The sequence below is a fragment of the Theropithecus gelada genome, chromosome X (assembly GCF_003255815.1).
Source record: "Theropithecus gelada isolate Dixy chromosome X, Tgel_1.0, whole genome shotgun sequence".
Classification (NCBI taxonomy): domain Eukaryota; kingdom Metazoa; phylum Chordata; class Mammalia; order Primates; family Cercopithecidae; genus Theropithecus; species Theropithecus gelada.
In genome coordinates, this window is record NC_037689.1 from 104,641,025 (window position 1) to 104,659,100 (window position 18,076).

The window sequence follows — 18,076 nt, forward strand, 5'->3', positions numbered from 1 at the left end:
ATATATACACATATATGAATTTTTTAAATTGAAGGATCACAGTGAATTCTGAGTAGAATAAAAATAATCTGTATCTAGACATATAATATGTGATAAATGATACAGACCTTGATAATGAACCGTAGAGCATCAACGATAAACATTCTTAAAACTAGCAGAGATAAAAGACAGATTCATCAACAAAGAAAACAAAATTAGATGGAAAAATTTCCCAAAAACAATAATGCTTTAGACAGTGAAATGTCTTCAAAGTGTTAAGATAATTCCTAACCTGGAATTTTATGTCTACCTAAACAATCAAGCAAGAGTGAAGGTGAAATACAGATATTTTCAGATAGTCAGAGACTAAAAGAGTTATTACTTATAGAGTCTCAATGAATGAATTACTAAAGAATTCTGAGAGATGGAAAAGCAAACCAAAAGGAAGTATCAGAATGTAAGAAGCAATGGTAAGCAAAGAAGTTAGTAAAATATTGGTAAATATAAATAAATATGTTCAGTAGAAATTAATAACGATGATAATGCATTATTTCATGGGATTTGAAACAAAGTAGAATGAAAATACTATTTAAGGTCAAATGGATGGAAAGATGAGAATTAAAGCATTCTAAGATCATTGTATCTTTATGGAAAATAGTAGAGATTTATATACTGCAGACTTTGTAAATTTAAACATGTGAGTTAAAAAATTTAAGATCGAGCTGAAAAAATAGGATAGAATGTATAACTTCTGAAGCAGCACAGAAAAAAAGAGGAGGAATTATGAAAAATTTTTCAGGGCAGTAAAATAGAAAAAAGGAGAAAAAGCAAAGAAAAGGCTGATTGAGATAAAACATGGGCTGGGAATGGTGGCTTATGTCTGTGATTCCTGCACTTGGGGAGTCTGAGACAGGAAGATTACTTGAGGTCAGGAGTTCAAGACCAGTCTGGGCAACATAATGGGACTCCATCTCTCTCTTCTTTTTAAGATAATACACAAAATAATATAGCTGAGATAATTCTGAATTATCAGCAATTTCAATAAATGTAAATGTATTAAACTTTCATATTTCAATCTTAAAAATTAATCCAGTTACATCCTACATATAAGAGACACACTTCAGCCTGGTGCAGTGGCATGCACCTATAGTCCTAGCTACTCAGGAAGCTGAGGCAGAAGGATCACTTGAGCCCAGGAGTTTGAGACTGTAGTGTGCTATGATCATGTCTGTGAATAGCCACTGCACTTCAGCCTGGGCAACAGAGTGAGAACCCATCTCAAAGAAAATTTTTTAAGAGAGAGACATACTTAAGCAAAATTATATGAAAGGTTAAAAATAAAGGAATGGCAAAATATATACCTGATATATACTAACCAAGAGAAAAGTGGTATAGCAATATTCATATGAAGTAAATAGAATTTAAGGTAAAAACTATAAGTAAAGGCAAATAGGGACAATATAGAATATATAGGATGATAAGTGGACATTCCACTAAGAATACAATAACAATCATGAATGTATATAACATATAATATAATATAATATTAAAAAGGTAAATAACCTGGTAGATTTTAAAAGAGCAGTTGATGCACATAACAATCATGGTGCACTCCTCTTAAAATAATAGAACAAGAAGACAAAAACATCATTAAATGCACACACACACGCACACACACACCACTGAAAACCAGGATAAACGAAATCTTAAAAGAAGCGGAAGAGAAAAGAAAAAAATACACATAAGTCACAAAGGAGCAAAGACAAGCATTACAGCAGATGTCTCTTAAGAAATTATATAATCATGGAGCATGCCTGTATTACCAGTGACTTGGGAGGCTGAGGCAGGAGAATTGCTTGAATTCAGGAGGCGGAGGTTGCAGTGAGCCAAAATTACACCACTGCACTCCAGCCTGGGTGAGAGTGAGATTCTGTCAAAAAAAACAAAAAAAACAAAAAAAAACAAAACCTGTAAACTTAGAATTCTATACACAGTGAATATAACTTTTAAAAATAAAGGCAAAATAAAGACAAAAGCTGAACGATTTCATCACCACCAGACCTACACAATGAAAAATATTAAAGGAAGTTCTTCAGGCAGAAAACGTATGACACCTGATAGAAATTTTGATCTAAATAAAGGAAGATAAAGCACTAGAAATAGTAAATAGGTGGGTAAAATAAAATATATTTTCTCATTTTTCTTTTAGATCAGAAATAGTGAAAATATATTGTGGAGTTTATAGTTTATATAGAAGTAAAGTGTTATGGAAAAAATAGCATGATGACTGAAGGGGATATGGAAATACACTGTTCTAAAATTCTTACACTACATACATGAAGATGCATGTAGTTCATTTGAAGGTTCAATGATGCATGTAGCAAATGATGCATGTAGCATCATTTGAAGGTAGATTGTAGTAAGTTAATGTTGTATATTATAGACCTTAGAGAAAACACTAAAAAAAAAGTGTAGCTAATCAATAGCAGGGCTTAATGGGATTATTTTTTATTTTATTTTATTTCATTATATTATACGTTTAAGTTCTGGGATATATTTGCAGAACGTGCAGGTTTGTTACATAGGTATATACGTGCCATGGTGGTTTGCTGCACCCATCAACCCATCATCTACATTAGGTATTTCTCCTAATGCTATCCCTCTCCTAGCCCCCAACTTGCTGACAGGCACCCAGTGTGGGATGTTCCCCTCCCTGTGTCCATGTGTGCTCATTGTTCAACTCCCACTTATTAGTGAGAACATGCGGTGTTTGGTTTTCTGTTCTTGTGTTAATTTGCTGAGAATGATGGTTTCCACCTTCATTCATATCCCTGCAAAGGACATGAACTCATCCGTTTTTATGGCTGCATAGTATTCCATGGTGTATATGTGCCACATTTTCTTTATTCAGTGTATCATTGTTGGGCATTTGGGATGGTTCCAAGTCTTTGCTATTGTGAACAGTGCCTCAATAAATATACATGTGCATGTGTCTTTATAGCAGAATAATTTACAATCCTTTAGTATATACCCAGTAATGGGATTCTGGGTCAAATGGTATTTCTGGTTCTAGATCCTTGAGGAATCACCACACTGTCTTCCACAATGGTTGAACTAATTTACACTCCCACCAACAGTGTAAAGGCATTCCTCTTTCTCCACATCCTCTCCCGCATCTGTTGTTTCCTGACTTTATAATGATCACCATTCTAACTGGCGTGAGACAGTATCTCATTGTGGTTTTGATTTGCATTTCTCTAATGACCAGTGATGATGAGCTTTTTTTCATATGTTTGTTGGATGCATAAATGTCTTCTTTAGAGAAGTGTCTGTTCATATCCTTCACCCACTTCTTGATGGGGTTGTTTATTTTTTTTCTTGTAAATTTGTTTAAGTGACCAATGGAACAGAACAGAAGCCTCAGAAATAACACCACACATCAACAACCATCTGATCTTTGACAAACCTGACAAAAACAAGCAATAGGGAAAGGATTCCCCATTTAATAAATGGTGTTGGGAAAACTGACTAGCCACATGCAGAAAACTGACACTGGACCCCTTCCTTACACCTTATACAAAAATTAATTCAAGATGGATTAAAGACTTAAACGTAAGACCTAAATCCATAACAACCCTAGAAAAAAACCTAGGCAGTATCACTCAGGACATAGGCATGGGCAAAGACTTTATGACTAAAACACCAGAAGCAATGACAACAAAAGCCAAAATTGACAAATGGGATCTAATTAAACTAAAGAGCTTCTGCACAGCAAAAGAAACTATCACCAGAATGAACAGGCAACCTACAGAATGGGAGAAAATTTTTGCAATCTGTCCATCTGACGAAAGGCTAGTATCCAGAATCTACAAAGGGATTATTTTTTAAAACATTCAATCCAAGAGAAGGCAGGAAAAGAGAAAATCGATCTAAGGAATAGATGACTCAAGGAGAAACAATAGAAAAGTAGCAAATTTAAGCCCTTCCATGGTTAATTGCACGCATACCTCAGAGATACTGTGGGTTTAGTGCCAAACCATTAGAATAAAGTGAAAATTGCAGTAGAGCGAATCACACAAATTTTTAGGTTTTTCAGGACATGTAAAATTATGTTTACATTCTAATAAGTATGCAATATCATTAAATCCAAAAATGTACATATCTTAATTTAAAAATACTGTATTGCTAATAAATGTTAACCATCATCTGAGCCTTCAGTGAGTCATAGTCTTTCTGCTGGTGGAGGGTCTTGCTTTATGTTAATGGCTGTGGCAATTTCTTTTTTTTTTTTTTAAGTTGTTACTAGTTTCATTTTTTTTTCAGATTTTCTTTCTTTTATTATACTTTAAGTTCTAGGGTACATGTGCACAATGTGCAGGTTTGTTACAAATGTATAGATGTGCCATGTTGGTGTGCTGCACCTGTTAACTCATCATTTACATTAGGTATATCTCCTAATGCTATCCCTCCCCAACTCCCCAGCCCATGACAGGCCCCAGTGTGTGATGTTCCCCACCCTGTGTCCAAGTGATCTCATTGTTCAATTCCCAGCTATGAGTGAGAACATGCGGTGTTTGGTTTTCTGTCCTTGAGATAGTTTGCTCAGAATGATGGTTTCCAGCTTCATCCATGACCCTACAAAGGACATGAGCTCATCCGGTTTTTTTTTATTATTATACTTTAAGTTCTAGGGTACATGTGCACAACATGCAGGTTTGTTACATATATATACATGTGTCATGTTGGTGTGCTGCACCTATTAACTCATCATTTACATTAGGTATTTCTCCTAGTGCTATCCCTCCCCTCTACCCCCTCCCCACAATAGGACCTGTAATGTTCCCCTGCCTGTGTCCAAGTGATCTCATTGTTCAATTCCCACCTATGGGTGAGAACATGTGGTATTTGGTTTTCTGTTCTTGCGATAGTGTGCTGAGAATGATGGTTTCCAGCTGCATCCATATCCCTACAAAGGACATGAACTCATCCTTTTTTATGGCTGCATAGTATTCCATGGTGTATATGTGCCACATTTTCTTAATCCAGTCTGTCACTGATGGACATTTGGGTTGATTCCAAATCTTTGCTATTGCAAATAGTGCCGCAATAAACATATGTGTGCATGTGTCTTTATAGCAGCATAACTTATAATCCTTTGGGTATATGCCCAGTAATTGGATGACTGGGTCAAATGATATTTCCAGTTCTAGATCCTTGAGGACTTGCCTCACTGTTTTCCACAATGGTTGAACTAGTTTACAGTCCCATCAACAGTGTAAAAGTGTTCCTATTTCTCCACATCCTCTCCAGCACCTGTTGTTTCCTGATTTTTTAATGATTGCCATTCTAACTGGTGTGAGATGGTATCTCATTGTGGTTTTGACTTGCATTTCTCTGATGGTGAGTGATGATGAGCATTTTTTCGTGTGTCTGTTGGCTGTATGAATGTCCTCTTTTGAGAAATGTCTATTCATATCCTTTGCCCACTTTTTGATGGGGTTGTTTGTTTTTTTTTCTTGTAAATTTGATTGAGTTCCTTGTAGGTTCTGAATATTAGCCCTTTGTCAGATGAGTAGATTGCAAAAATTTTCTCCCATTCTGTAGGTTGCCTGTTCACTCTGATGGTAGTTTCTTTTGCTGTGCAGAAGCTCTTTAGTTTAATTAGATCCCATTTGTCAATTTTGGCTTTTGTTGCCATTGCTTTTGGTGTTTTAGACATGAAGTCCTTGCCCATGACTATGTCCTGATGGTATTACCTAGGTTTTCTTCTAGGGTTTCTATGATTTTAGGTCTAACATTTAAGTCTCTAATCCATCTTGAATTAATTTTCGTATGAGGAGTAAGGAAAGAATCCAGTTTCAGCTTTCTACTTATGGCTAGCCAATTTTCCCAGCACCATTTATTAAATAGAGAATCCTTTCCCTATTTCTTGTTTTTCTCATGTTTGTCAAAGATCAAATGGCTGTAGATGTGTGGTATTATTTCTGAGGGCTCTGTTCTGTTCCATTGGTCTATATCTCTGTTTTGGTACCAGTACCATGCTGTTTTGGTTACTGTAGCCTTGTAGTATAGTTTGAAGTCAGGTAGCGTGATGTCTCCAGCTTTGTTCTTTTGGTTTAGGATTGTCTTGGCGATGCAGGCTCTTTTTTGGTTCCATATGAACTTTAAAGCAATTTTTTCCAATTCTGTGAAGAAAGTCATTGGTAGCTTGATGGGGATGGCATTGAATGTATAAATTACCTTGAGCAGTATGGCCATTTTCACAATATTGATTCTTCCTATCCATGAGCATGGTATGTTCTTCCATTTGTTTGTGTCCTCTTTTATTTCACTGAGCAGTGGTTTGTAGTTCTCCTTGAAGAGGTCTTTTACATCCCTTGTAAGTTGGATTCCTAGGTATTTTATTCTCTTTGAAGCTATTGTGAATGAGAGTTCATTCATGATTTGGCTCTCTGTTTGTCTGTTACTGGTGTATAAGAATGCTTGTGATTTTTGCACATTAATTTTTTATCCTGAGACTTGCTGAAGTTGCTTATCAGCTTAAGGAGATTTTGGGCTGAGACAGTGGGATTTTCTAAATATACAATCATGTCATCTGCAAACAGGGACAATTTGACTTCTTCTTTTCCTAACTGAATACCCTTTATTTCTTTCTCTTGCCTGATTGCGCTAGCCAGAACTTCCAACACTATGTTGAATAAGAGTGGTGAGAGAGGGCATCCCTGTCTTGTGCCAGTTTTCAAAGGGAATGCTTCCACTTTTTGCCCATTCAGTATGATATTGGTTGTGGGTTTCTCATAAATAGCTCTTATTATTTTGAGATACGTTCCATCAATACTGAATTTATTGAGAGTTTTTAGCATGAAGGGCTGTTGAATTTTGTCAAAGGCCTTTTCTGCATCTACTGAGATAATCATGTGGTTTTTGTATTTGGTTCTGTTTATATGCTGGATTATGTTTATTGATTTGCATATGTTGAACCAGTCTTGCCTCCCAGGGATGAAGCCCACTTGATCATGGTGGATAAGCTTTTCGATGTGCTGCTGGATTCAGTTTGCCAGTATTTTATTGAGGATTTTTGCATCGATGTTCATCAGGAATATTGGTCTAAAATTCTCATTTTTTTGTTGTTGTATCTCTGCCAGGCTTTAGTATTAGGATGATGTTGGCCTCGTAAAATGAGTTAGGGAGGATTCCCTCTTTTTCTCTTGATTGGAGTACTTTCAGAAGGAATGGTACCAACTCCTCCTTGTACCTCTGGTAGAATTCGGCTGTGAATCCATCTGGTCCTGGACTTTTTTGGGTTGGTAGGCTATTAATTATTGCCTCAATTTCAGAGCCTGCTATTGGTCTATTCGGGGATTCAGCTTCTTCCTGGTTTAGTCTTGGGAGAGTGTAAGTGTCCAGGAAACTATTCATTTTTTCTAGATTTTCTAGTTTATTTGCGTAGAGGTGTTTATAGTATTCTCTGATGGTAATTTGTATTTCTGTGAGGTCGGTGGTGATATCCCCTTTATTATTTTTTGTTGCATCTATTTGATTCTTCTCTCTTTTCTTCTTTATTAGTCTTGCTAGCGGTCTATCAATTTTCTTGATCTTTTCAAAAAACCAACTCCTGGATTCATTGATTTTTTGGAGGGTTTTATGTGTCTCTATCTCCTTCAGTTCTGCTCTGATCTTAGTTATTTCTTGCCTTCTGCTAGCTTTTGAATGTGTTTGCTCTTGCTTCTCTAGTTTTTTAGTTGTGATGTTAGGGTGTCAATTTTAGATCTTTCCAGCTTTCTCTTGTGGGCATTTAGTGCTATAAATTTCCCTCTACACACTGCTTTAAATGTGTCCCAGAGATTCTGGTATGTTGTCTTTGTTCTCATTGGTTTCAAAGAACTTCTTTATTTCTGCCTTCATTTCGTTATGTACCCAGTAGTCATTCAGGAGCAGGTTGTTCAGTTTCCATGTAGTTGAGCGGTTTTGATTGAGTTTCTTAGTCCTGAGTTCTAGTTTGATTGCACTGTGGTCTGAGAGACAGTTTGTTATAATTTCTGTTCTTGTACATTTGCTGAGGAGTGCTTTACTTCCAACTATGTGGTCAATTTTGGAATAAGTACGATGTGATGCTGAGAAGAATGTATATTCTGTTGCTTTGGGGTGGAGAGTTCTGTAGATGTCTATTAGGTCCGCTTGGTGCAGAGTTGAGTTCAATTCCTGGATATCCTTGTTAACTTTCTGTCTTGTTGATCTGTCTAATGTTGACAGTGGGGTGTTGAAGTCTCCCATTATTATTGTATGGGAGTCTAAGTCTCTTTGTAAGTCTCTAAGGACATGCTTTATGAGTCTGGGTGCTCCTGTATTGGGTGCATATATATTTAGCATAGTTAGCTCTTTCTGATGAATTGATCCCTTTACCATTATGTAATGGCCTTCTTTGTCTCTTTTGATCTTTGATGGTTTAAAGTCTGTTTTCTCAGAAACTAGGATTGCAACTCCTGCTTTTTTTTTGTTTTCCATTTGCTTGGTAGAGCTTCCTCCATCCCTTTATTTTGAGCCTATGTGTGTCTCTGCATGTGAAATGGGTCTCCTGAATACAGCAAACTGATGAGTCTTGACTCTTTATCCAATTTGCCTGTTTGTGTCTTTTAATTGGACCATTTAGTCCATTTACATTTAAGGTTAATATTGTTATATATGAACTTGATCCTGTCATTGTGATATTAGCTGGTTATTTTGCTCGTTAGTTGATGCAGTTTCTTCCTAGCATCGATGGACTTTACATTTTGGCATGTTTTTGCAATGGCTGGTACCTGTTTTTCCTTTCCATGTGCTTCCTTCAGGATCTCTTGTAGGGCAGGCCTTGTGGTGACAAAATCTCTCAGCATTTGCTTGTCTGTAAAGGATTTTATTTCTCCTTCACTTATGAAACTTAGTTTGGCTGAATATGAAATTCTGGGTTGAAAATTCTTTTCTTTAAGAATGTTGAATATTGGCCCCCACCCTCTTCTGGCTTGTAGAGTTTCTGCCAAGAGATCTGCTGTTAGTCTGATGGGCTTCCCTTTGTGGGTAACCTGACCTTTCTCTCTGGCTGCCCTTAAGATTTTTTCCTTCATTTCAACTTTGGTGAATCTGACAATTATGTGTCTTGGAGTTGCTCTTCTCGAGGATTATCTTTGTGGCGTTCTCTGTATTTCCTGAATTTGAATGTTGGCCTGCCTTACTAGGTTGGGGAAGTTCTCCTGAATGATATCCCGCAGAGTGTTTTCCAACTTGGTTCCATTTTCCCCCTCACTTTCAGGCACACCAATGAGATGTAGATTTGGTCTTTTCACATAATCCCATATTTCTTGGAGGCTTTGTTCATTTCTTTTTATTCTTTTTTCTCTACACTTCTCTTCTCGCCTCGTTTCATTCATTTGATCTTCAATCGCTGATACTCTTTCTTCCAGTTGATCAAGTTGGTTACTGAAGCTTGTGCATTTGTCACGTAGTTCTCGTGTTATGGTTTTCATCTCTATCAGTTCTTTTAAGGACTTCTCTACATTGGTTATTCTAGTTAGCCATTCGTCAAATCTTTTTTCAAGGTTTTTAGTTTCTTAGCGCTGGTTACATAGTTCCTCCTTTAGCTCTGAGAAGTTTGATGGACTGAAGCCTTCTTCTCTCAACTCAACAAAGTTATTCTCCGTCCAGCTTTGTTCCATTGCAGGTGATGAGCTGCATTCCTTTGGAGGGGGAGATGCGCTCTGATTTTTTGAATGTCCAGCTTTTCTGCACTGCCTGCTTTTTCCCCATCTCTGTGGTTTTATCTGCCTTTGGTCTTTGATGATGGTGACGTAGTGATGGGGTTTTGGTGTGGGTGTCCTTTCTGTTTGTTACTTTTCCTTCTAACAGTCAGGACCCTCAGCTGCAGGTCTGTTGGAGTTTGCTTGAGGTCCACTACAGACCTGTTTGCCTGGGTATTAGCAGCGGAGGCTGCAGAAGATAGAATCTTGCTGAACAGAGAGTGTTGCTGTCTGATTCTTGCTCTGGAAGCTTCGTCTCAGGGGTGTACTCAGCTGTGTGAGGTGTGAGGTGTCAGTCTGCACCTAGTGGGGGATGTCTCCCAGTTAGGCTCCTCAGGAGTCAGGGACCCACTTACCCACTTGAGCAGGCAGTCTGTCCATTCTCAGATCTCAGTCTCTGTCCTAGGAGGTTCACTGCTCTCTTCAAAGCTGTCAGATAGGGACATTTACCTCTGCCGAGGTGTCTGCTGCTTTTTGTTTGGCTATGCTCTGTCCCCAGAGGTGGAGTCTACAGAGGCATGCCAGCCTCCTTGAGCTGTGGTGGGCTCCACCCAATTCAAACTTTCCAGCGACTTTGTTTACCTACTTAAGCCTCAGCAGTGGTGGGAGCCCCTCCCCCAGCCTCGCTGCCGCCTTACAGTTGGATCTCAGACTGCTGTGCTAGCAATGAGGGAGGCTCTGTGGGTGTGGGAACCTCCAGGTCAGGTGTGGGATATAATCTCCTGGTGTGCCATTTGCTGGGACCCTTGGTAAAGCACAGCATTAGGGTGGGAGTTACCCAATTTTCCAGGTGTTGTGTGTCTCAATTTCCTTTGGCTAGGAAAAGGAATTCCCTTCCCCCTTGCACTTCCCAGGTGAGGCGATGCCTTGCCCTGCTTCAGCTCTCGCTGGTCAGGCTGCACCCGTGGACCAGCACCAACTGTCCGACACGCCCCAGTGAGATGAACCCGGTACCTCAGTTGAAAATGCAGAAATCACCCATCTTCTGTGTCACTCATGCTGGGAACTTCAGGCTGGAGTTGTTCCTATTTGGCCATCTTGGGTGCACCTGCCTATCCCAACTATGTGTTTTTAATTTGAGCTCATCCTTTTTTATGGCTGCATAGTATTCCATGGTGTATATGTGCCACATTTTCTTTTTTTCTTTTTTTTTTTTTTTTTTGAGACGGAGTCTCACTCTGTCGCCCAGGCTGGAGTGCAGTGGCCGGATCTCAGCTCACTGCAAGCTCCGCCTCCTGGGTTCACGCCATTCTCCTGCCTCAGCCTCCCGAGTAGCTGGGACTACAGGCGTCCGCCACATCGCCCGGCTAGTTTTTTGTATTTTTTAGTAGAGACGGGGTTTCACCGTGTTAGCCAGGATGGTCTCGATCTCCTGACCTCGTGATCCACATTTTCTTAATCCAGTCTATCATTGATGTACATTTGGGTTGGTTCCAAGTCTTTGCTATTGTGAATAGTACCACAATAAACATACATGTGCATGTGTCTTTATAGCAGCCTGATTTATAATCCTTTGGGTATATACCCAGTAATGAGATGGCTGGGTCAAATGGTATTTCTAGTTCTAGAGCCTTGAGGAATCGGCTGTGGCAGTTTCTTAAAATAAGACAGCAATAAATTTTGCCACATCAGTGGACTTTTCCTTTCAGGAAAGATTTCTCTTCAGCATGTGATGCTGTTTGACAGCATTTTATCCACAGTAGAACTTCTTTCAAAATTGGAGTCACTGCTTTCAAACCTTGCCACTGCTTTATCTATTATGCTAAGCGTATGTAATATTCTAAATTCTTTATTTTCATTTTAACAATATTCACAACATCTTCACCAGGAATAGATTCAATCTCAAAAAAAAAAAAAAAAAAAAAAACAACACCTTTGTTCATTTGTAAGAAGCAACTCTTCATCCATTCAAGTTTTATAAAGAGATTGCAGCAATTTAGTAACATCTTCAGACTCCACTTCTAATGCTAGTTCTCCTGCCATTTCCACCACTTCTGCAGTTACTTCCTACCCTAAAATGTTGAACCCCTCAAAGTCATCTATGGGGGTTGGAATCAATTTCTTCTAAACTCCTGTTAATGTTGATATTTTGACCTCCTTCTATAAATCACAAATAACTTTAAATGGCATCTAGAATGGTGAATCCTTTCCACAAGGTGTTCAAATTTCCAGGAGATTTTCAGTTTTCACTTTGCCCAGATACATCAAAGGAATCACTATGGTAGCTGTAACCTTATGAAATGCATTTCTTAAGAATTAAGACTTGAAAGTCAGAATTACTCCTTGATCCATGGGCTTCTGAATGGTTGTTGTGTTTGCAGGCACAAAAACAACACTGAACTCTTTGTACATCTCCATCAGAGAGACCAGGTGCATTGTCAGTGAGCAGTAATATTTTGAGGGGAATCTTTTTATGTGAGCAGTAGGTCTCCATAGTGGGCTTAAAATATTCAGTAAACTATACCATAGACAGATGTGCTGTCATTGAGGCTTTGTTCCATTTCTAGAGCACAGGCAAAGTAGATTTAGCATAATTCTTAAGGGCCCTAGGATTTTTGGTAAATGAGCATTGGTTTCAACTTAAAGTTGCATTAGCCCCTAAGAAGAGAGTCAGCCTGTCCTTTGAAGATTTAAAGCTAGGCATTAACTTTTCCTCTCTAACTATGAAAGTCTCAGATGGCATCTTCTTCCAATACAAAGCTATTTTATCTCCATTGAAAATCTGTTGTTCAGTGTAGCCACCTTCATCAGTTATCTTAGCTGGATTTTCTGGATAACTTGCAGCTTCTACATCAGAACTTGTTGCTTCACCTTGCACTTTTATGTTATGGAGATAGCTTCTTTCTTAAACCTCATGAACCAATCTCTGCTAGCTTCCAACTTTTCTTCTCCAGCTTTGTCACTTCTCTTAGCCTTCATAGAATTGAAGAGAGTTAGGGCCTTGCTAGTAATTAGGCTTTGGCCTTAGGGAATATTGTGGCTAGCATGATCTTCTATTCAGACCACCAACACTTTCTCCAGATCAGCAATAAGGCTGTTTCACCTTGTTATCATGCATGTGTTCACTAGAATAGCATTACTTTCCTTCAATAACTTTTCCTTTGCATTCTCAACTTGGCTAATTGTTTGGCTCAGAAGGCCTTAGTTTTCAGCCTATCTTGGTTTTTGGCATGCCTTCCTCACTAAACTAAATTGTTTCTAGTTTTTGATTTAAAATGAGAGATGTGTGACTCTCCTTTCATTTGAACACTTAGAAAACATTATAAGGTTATTAATTGGCCTAATTTCAATATTATTTTGTCTTAATTTCAATATTATTTGTATTTCAATATTATTTGTCTTACTTAGGGAGTAGGGAGACCTGAGAAAACTACCATTTGAGAATAATTTAACAATACCTAATTTGTTAGGAATGTGTTATACTCTGTGACCTAGAAATTCCATTTATGCCTTTGGCCATATAGGGAGACATATTCCAAGATGTTTTTTGGAACATTATTTATAATAGGGAATAATGGAAGCTAAATTTTAATTAACAGAGGATTATAAATATAACATATTAGTATACTGTAATACTATATTGCAGTTTTAATGAATGAATTAGATCTATATGTGTCAACATGGTCACTAATGTATTCCCAGGTAGTTTCATGATAGCTTTGGCTTTTTCTGTGCTTGTAAATTCAAAAGTCATTCATTTTGTGAATATACAATTAATATGTTTGTGTGGTTTGTGCTTATATCTAGTAACTCAGAAATACATTTGAAAAGTTAACAGTAACACAAGGCATTACAGGTAGCCTCTGGCTTTCACTAGTCTTTAAAAATCTGTTATATACTTGCTACTAAACATACTGACTGGAATACCCTGTTATTTTTCAGCCTTGTAGATCTTGCATCAGGGTGGGATCAGTGGAGGCAAGAAGGAGAGGCAGAGAAAATAGCTCCTTTTCCTCCCCCATGTCTCCATACACCCCATCACTTTTTTTTTTGTGGGGGGGGACAGAGTCTTGCTCTGTCACCCAGGCAGGAGTGCAATGGCACGATCATGGCTCACTGCAGCCTTGACCTACCAGGCTCAAGCGTTCCTCCCACCTCAGCTACTCCAGTAGATGGGGCCATAGGTGTGTGCCACAATGTCTGCTTATTATTATTATTATTATCATTATTATTATTATTATTATTTTGTACAGACAGGGTCTCCCTATGTTGCCTAAGCTGGTCTTGAACTCTGGGCCTCAAGCAGTCCTCCTGCCTCAGGCTCCTAAAGTGCTGGAATTACAGGTGTGAGCCTGCCTCTATCAACCTACCACTCTTATCCACATAATGAAATGCTTGGAGTAGATTTTTTTTAAAAATTCACCATGCCTACGTACATACATTTGAATTGCATTTTTTTAACCTTATGACTTAAATGTAAATGTTCCTCATTAAAACATTGAACCAATCTCACCAGAAATGAGTAAAATAGATAATTGAAATAATAGAATGAAAATTATAATTGTAAAATGTAAAAATATAATTTTGCTAAGTAATTAACCTATATTTTAGCTACGCATTAAGTTTAAAATATAACATGTTTCATATAGTAATTTTATTAATATTCAAAAAAACTAGTTCATGATTTTCCATCTTATTTTTAGAAAAACCTGACCTCTAGATATATTTTGTCTCTTTCCTGTTTATTGCCTTTGATTTGTTACTATTCACAACCAATACCTGCCAGTGTCTCCTGTATTGATTTCATACCTATTTGTATTAGTTAATTATGAAGATATAATTGAGGTAGGTAATTGTAGTCCCCAGTTACTAAAATAAAAAAATAAAACATGTTTCTTTAGAGGAATTTTTCATATAAACATTTGTATCTTGGCAGTCCTTAATATTAACACTCAAATAAGAAAATATGCATAGAAAATATTCTGACTTCTTCCAAACAGGTCAATCATATAATTGTTTTCTATAAGGTAGATGTAAGTACTTAATTTTTAAAAATTAGAATAGCATATCACTTTTTCTTTTGCATGCTGTATTCTAAAATAAGTCAAGCAGGAATGTTTCATATGGGTTAGATCACTGTAATACCTACTAATCATTGTTCTGATTATGTACTTTTATTAGTTTGAGAAGAGATTTACTTCCAGAAGATACAAAAGATGAAGTCATTTCCCAATCATCAATTTAGTACTACTAACTCTTTTTCTCAGCTTTGATTTATTCCTTTTGATCTTTTCATGTGTGACTAAGTTTTTTAGCCCTTTTGTTATCAATCATTATTATAGGAATTTGTGTGTTCATCAACTGAATTTTTAGTTTAAAAAACTCTTTTGTAGTATTGCAATATTTTAAATTCCTGATGAGTAAGAAGTATGTGTTCAACTTCTTCATTTTCCCTTACAACTCAAGCTAATACTTTACCTTGTAATAAGTTTTCAATAAGTCTCCAGCTAGGCTTAAGAAACCAAGCAAGTACTCTGGGAATATGTAATAAAGTCTGATAATCAGAAGTAGTATATCAACCATACTGAAACCTTGCTATTGCAGCCACCTTCTGCCTCAGCAAAGTTTTTTATGCTAGGATAAGAATACCAGGACATAAGCAAGAAAGCAAGTCAGCAACTTTGGTGAACTCTGAAGCTGTCAGCCTGTCTCAGCTAGCAGAAATGTTGTTCCAAAATTAATTTTTATTCTGATTTTACTGTGTTTCTGATTCTACCGTGGTACCTTATTTATTCAAAATATTACTTGTACCAAATTCTTTAACACAATGTCTGGCACATAATAGGTGCTTTGTAATTGTTTGCTGAATGAATGTCATAATTTATATGTGTATTGTCTGTTCTCACACTGCTATAAATGACTGCCTGAGACTGGGTAATTTATAAAGAAAAGATGTTTAATTGGCTCACTGTTCCACATGGCTGGGAAACCTACAATCATGCCAGGCACGTCTTATATGGCAGCAGGCAAGAGAGAGAGTGTGTGCAGGATGAAATGTCAAACACTTATAAAACCATCAGATCTTGTGAGAACTATCTCATCATGAGAACAGCATGGGAGAACCACCCCCCATGATCCAATCACCTCTCACTAGGTCTCTCCCTCAACACCTGCGGATTACAACTCAAGATGAGATTTGGGTAGGAATACAAAGCCTAACTATATCAATAAGGGATAAATTATATTCTGCATTAGAAACTTAATTTGTTAGATTTTAATCATACATAAATGATAATTTGATTTCATAATAGAGAACAACAAAAATTGAGGGGGTCTTTCATCTCAATTTCATTCCCTTTTTGTTTTCCATATTTTATTTATATCTGAAAGGAGTGTCATATATAATAAATAAATGGCCCCTTTGTTTTTTGGTTTTTGTTTTGTTTTAATTTTTTTTTAGAGACAGGTCTCTCTATGTTAACTAGGCTGATCTTGAACTCCTGGCTTCAAGTGATCCTCCAGCCTCAGCTTCCAAAAATGCTGAGATTACAGGCATGAGCCACCATGCCCAACCCCTAAATGGCCCCTCTGAAGGAGAGAAGTATTGAAGAAGGAGACTGTATTTGTTCAGGTTACTTTTAGCAGAGATTAACAAAATTTTATTTTAGGCTCAGATTTCCACCAAGAGTGAGTGATCTCTAATCATGAATTTGATTTAATTTGAATTTGTCACTGAATATAAAAAGAACATATGTTTAAGAGCATTTAGAACATTTGGAAAAAGTAGAAAGAAGGTAACTACAAATCTACATAATTCCAACAACAGAGAAAACAATGTCACTTTAGTATTTTACAGTAAAAATTTATTTTGAAAGTGAATTTAGTTCCTCACTTTAATAAGAATTTTCTTTTGTATATTCATTTTATATTTTGTAGGTGGTTGTTTGATTTTTAATGTTACTTAAACTCTTCCTCATTAATCTGTGTGTGTGTGTGTTTTTTTTTTTTTTTTTGCAGTGAATGACTTTATTTGATTAGTTTATAGATCAATTGTGTCTATCTCATTGTGTCTTTAACAGGTCGAGCAAATACAAATGCTAGTCTGCAAGGGAAAGCCAGAAAAACCATAAGTGATAGGTGGGAGAGTCAGCTGTGGAGAGAGAAAAAGTTTGGCTTAATAGATCACCTACACTACAGCCATGTTTATCCTGAAAGTATTCCACGGAAATTTATGTTTGAACACAGAAAGTTTCTTAGTGAGCAGTATAATTCTCAGCCTGCGAAATATGTACCACCAGAAGGAAGGCCTCCAAAACTTGATGATTTTAAGAGTGCCCGAAGCCTTGGACATTTTGAAGTAACCATACTAGGTAAGTCCTCTGTTCTTTTTGAATATCATTAATTTAACATATTTTAAATATACCTACTATTTTGCTTTAAAAATGTAAGCCCTTCCCACAAAAACATTAAGCCCAAGGGAAGTTCTTGTTTGGCTCAAACAAAAGGAATGGAGCACTAATTATGGAATAAATGAAGCTCTAATTGTGTGCTTCTAAACATTGGCAGTCCTTGGAAAGTATCTGGGGAGAGAAGAATGGGAGAACTAAGGGAATTTTCCTCATTCCTAACTATCTGACTACTTCTAAGGCAGCTTCTGTTCTCCCTTAGCCACCACTTTCTTGCCTATGTTCTCTGCTTCTTCATTCATTGGAACCACTGAAGGGTAAAGTGTAAGTTAAAGAGAAGAAAGAATACTAATCAAAAGAAGCCCTGCAAAAAAAAAGGTCTGTTTAGACCCTCAAGATAATAAAATAATCAAGCAACTAAAGTTGACTGGAAAAAAGTTATTGAAAAAACTTCCCTTGTCTGGTAAGAGGAAATAAGCTGATTTACCCAGGTTTTTCAAAATTGAGAGGTAGCTATGGAACTTACAGAAATTTAAAGAAGTCAAAACATTTTAAAACTTAGATTTTTTTTGTTTGTTTCTGAAAGATGAAAAATTACACACAAAAAAAATTCTAAAACAAAATCTTAGCTAAAATGACTCGGAGTCAAGGAAGACAATGCATTTGTGTTTCACAGGAAGATCTTAGTACCAGGTCTTATTACCTAAAATGAAGGAATGAGGAAAAAATTATAAGCAAATTGACTTAATGACCGAATAATGTAGTTCATGGATTTTTACATTTGTAGTACTGGACATCTTGGCCGGTTAGTTCAGTTGGTGAGAGCGTGGTGCTAACATTTGCAGTCCTTGGATGAATTGCCTTGACCTTTATCAAGATTCTCTTTTCCCTTTTATTCTCTCCCAACCCCTCTTCCTTACCTCCTCACATATAAATATGTACAGACATGTGAGTATGTATGTAATCTATGAAAAGTCTGAA

At 37.0% G+C, this 18,076-nt stretch overlaps 1 protein-coding gene across 2 annotated transcripts in view; it reads left to right on the forward strand.

The window, feature by feature from the left end:
- Positions 1 to 18,076, forward strand: part of CXHXorf57 (chromosome X CXorf57 homolog) — a 75,363-nt gene that overhangs the window by 40,679 nt on the left and 16,608 nt on the right. For both annotated transcript variants that reach the window (XM_025372430.1, XM_025372431.1), the window contains one exon: positions 16,769 to 17,059. In XM_025372430.1, coding sequence (XP_025228215.1) covers positions 16,769 to 17,059 — 291 coding nt within the window. The remainder of the gene's footprint in view (positions 1 to 16,768; positions 17,060 to 18,076) is intronic.